The 957-nt window shown below is 74.0% G+C and overlaps 1 protein-coding gene across 1 annotated transcript in view; it reads left to right on the top strand.

Moving 5' to 3' along the window:
• Positions 1-868: 868 nt before the first annotated feature.
• The window catches only part of NUP210 (nucleoporin 210), a 108,599-nt gene continuing 108,510 nt past the window's right edge, over positions 869-957 (top strand). The window contains exon 1 of the mRNA XM_046682915.1: positions 869-916. Within this exon, the coding sequence (XP_046538871.1) occupies positions 869-916 (48 nt within the window). The remainder of the gene's footprint in view (positions 917-957) is intronic.

The raw sequence follows: 957 nt of genomic DNA, 5'->3' as shown, positions 1-957 counted from the left end.
AAGGGCTTCGGGATCAGAGACCCGGGCTGAGGGATCATCAGGCCGACTCAGCCTCTTTCTCCCTGGAGAAAGGGGGATGAGGGCGCCTCCCTGGAAGGCTGTGAGGAGGCTGAGGGGGAGGAAGCACGCACAGGGCCCGCGGTGCTTCAGCAAGTCCTTCCCCTTGCGGAACCGGGGTCCCTCTTCCGGAAAGCGTGGGCCGGCACTCCGCATCCAGATTTCCGGGGCGCCTGTCCGTCTGCGCGTGGACGGTCGGTCTCCCGGGCTGAACTCACTGTCGCGGGAGCCGGCTGGCCTCCTTTGCGCTGGGCCCTGGCCCGGCTCAACCGCCAGAGGCGCCGCGCAGGGCCGAATGAATGACCGCGGGGGTGCTGGGGGGTTTCACATTATCCCCGGAGGGTTTGAAACCACGGGGTATGAGCGCGGAGGCCAGAAGAGCGCGGAGGGCTTCCCGCGGGGTCAAGGGGTGCCCCGCAGGCGCGCGCGTGTTCAGTCTCTCCTAGGCGGGCGTGCGCCCCATCCCTTCTCGTCACCTATGGTGGCTTGGGCACGCGCCCCATCCCCCCACGTCGCGGGGCGCGTGCCCCATGGCATTGCCCCCTACTCCGAGGCCCGGGGCGCGCGCCGCAGCCCCTCCCTCCGCCCTGCTGGGCCGGGGGTGGGGTCGCCGCGGGCTCGGCCCCCTCCGTTCCCCCGCGCGGGCCAAACCGGGGCCCAGGAAGCGGCTTGAGGCCGCGGCCCTCGCCCCGCCCCCTCCCTCCCGCGCTTATCACCTGCTGGCCCGGCGCGCGCGGGCGGGGACCGAGGGCGCGAGGGGGAGCGCGCGGGCAGCCAGGCGCCGGGTCGCAGGAGGTGAAGCGCGGCGAGGATGGCGGCGCGGGGCCGGGCGGTGCCGCCGCGCCTGCTCGCGCTCTCGGTGCTGCTGGCGTTGGGCCCCAGCGCCACGGCCGCCAAGCT

The sequence above is a fragment of the Equus quagga genome, chromosome 1 (assembly GCF_021613505.1).
Source record: "Equus quagga isolate Etosha38 chromosome 1, UCLA_HA_Equagga_1.0, whole genome shotgun sequence".
NCBI lineage: Eukaryota > Metazoa > Chordata > Mammalia > Perissodactyla > Equidae > Equus > Equus quagga.
This window is presented reverse-complemented; position numbering and strand designations above follow the sequence as displayed.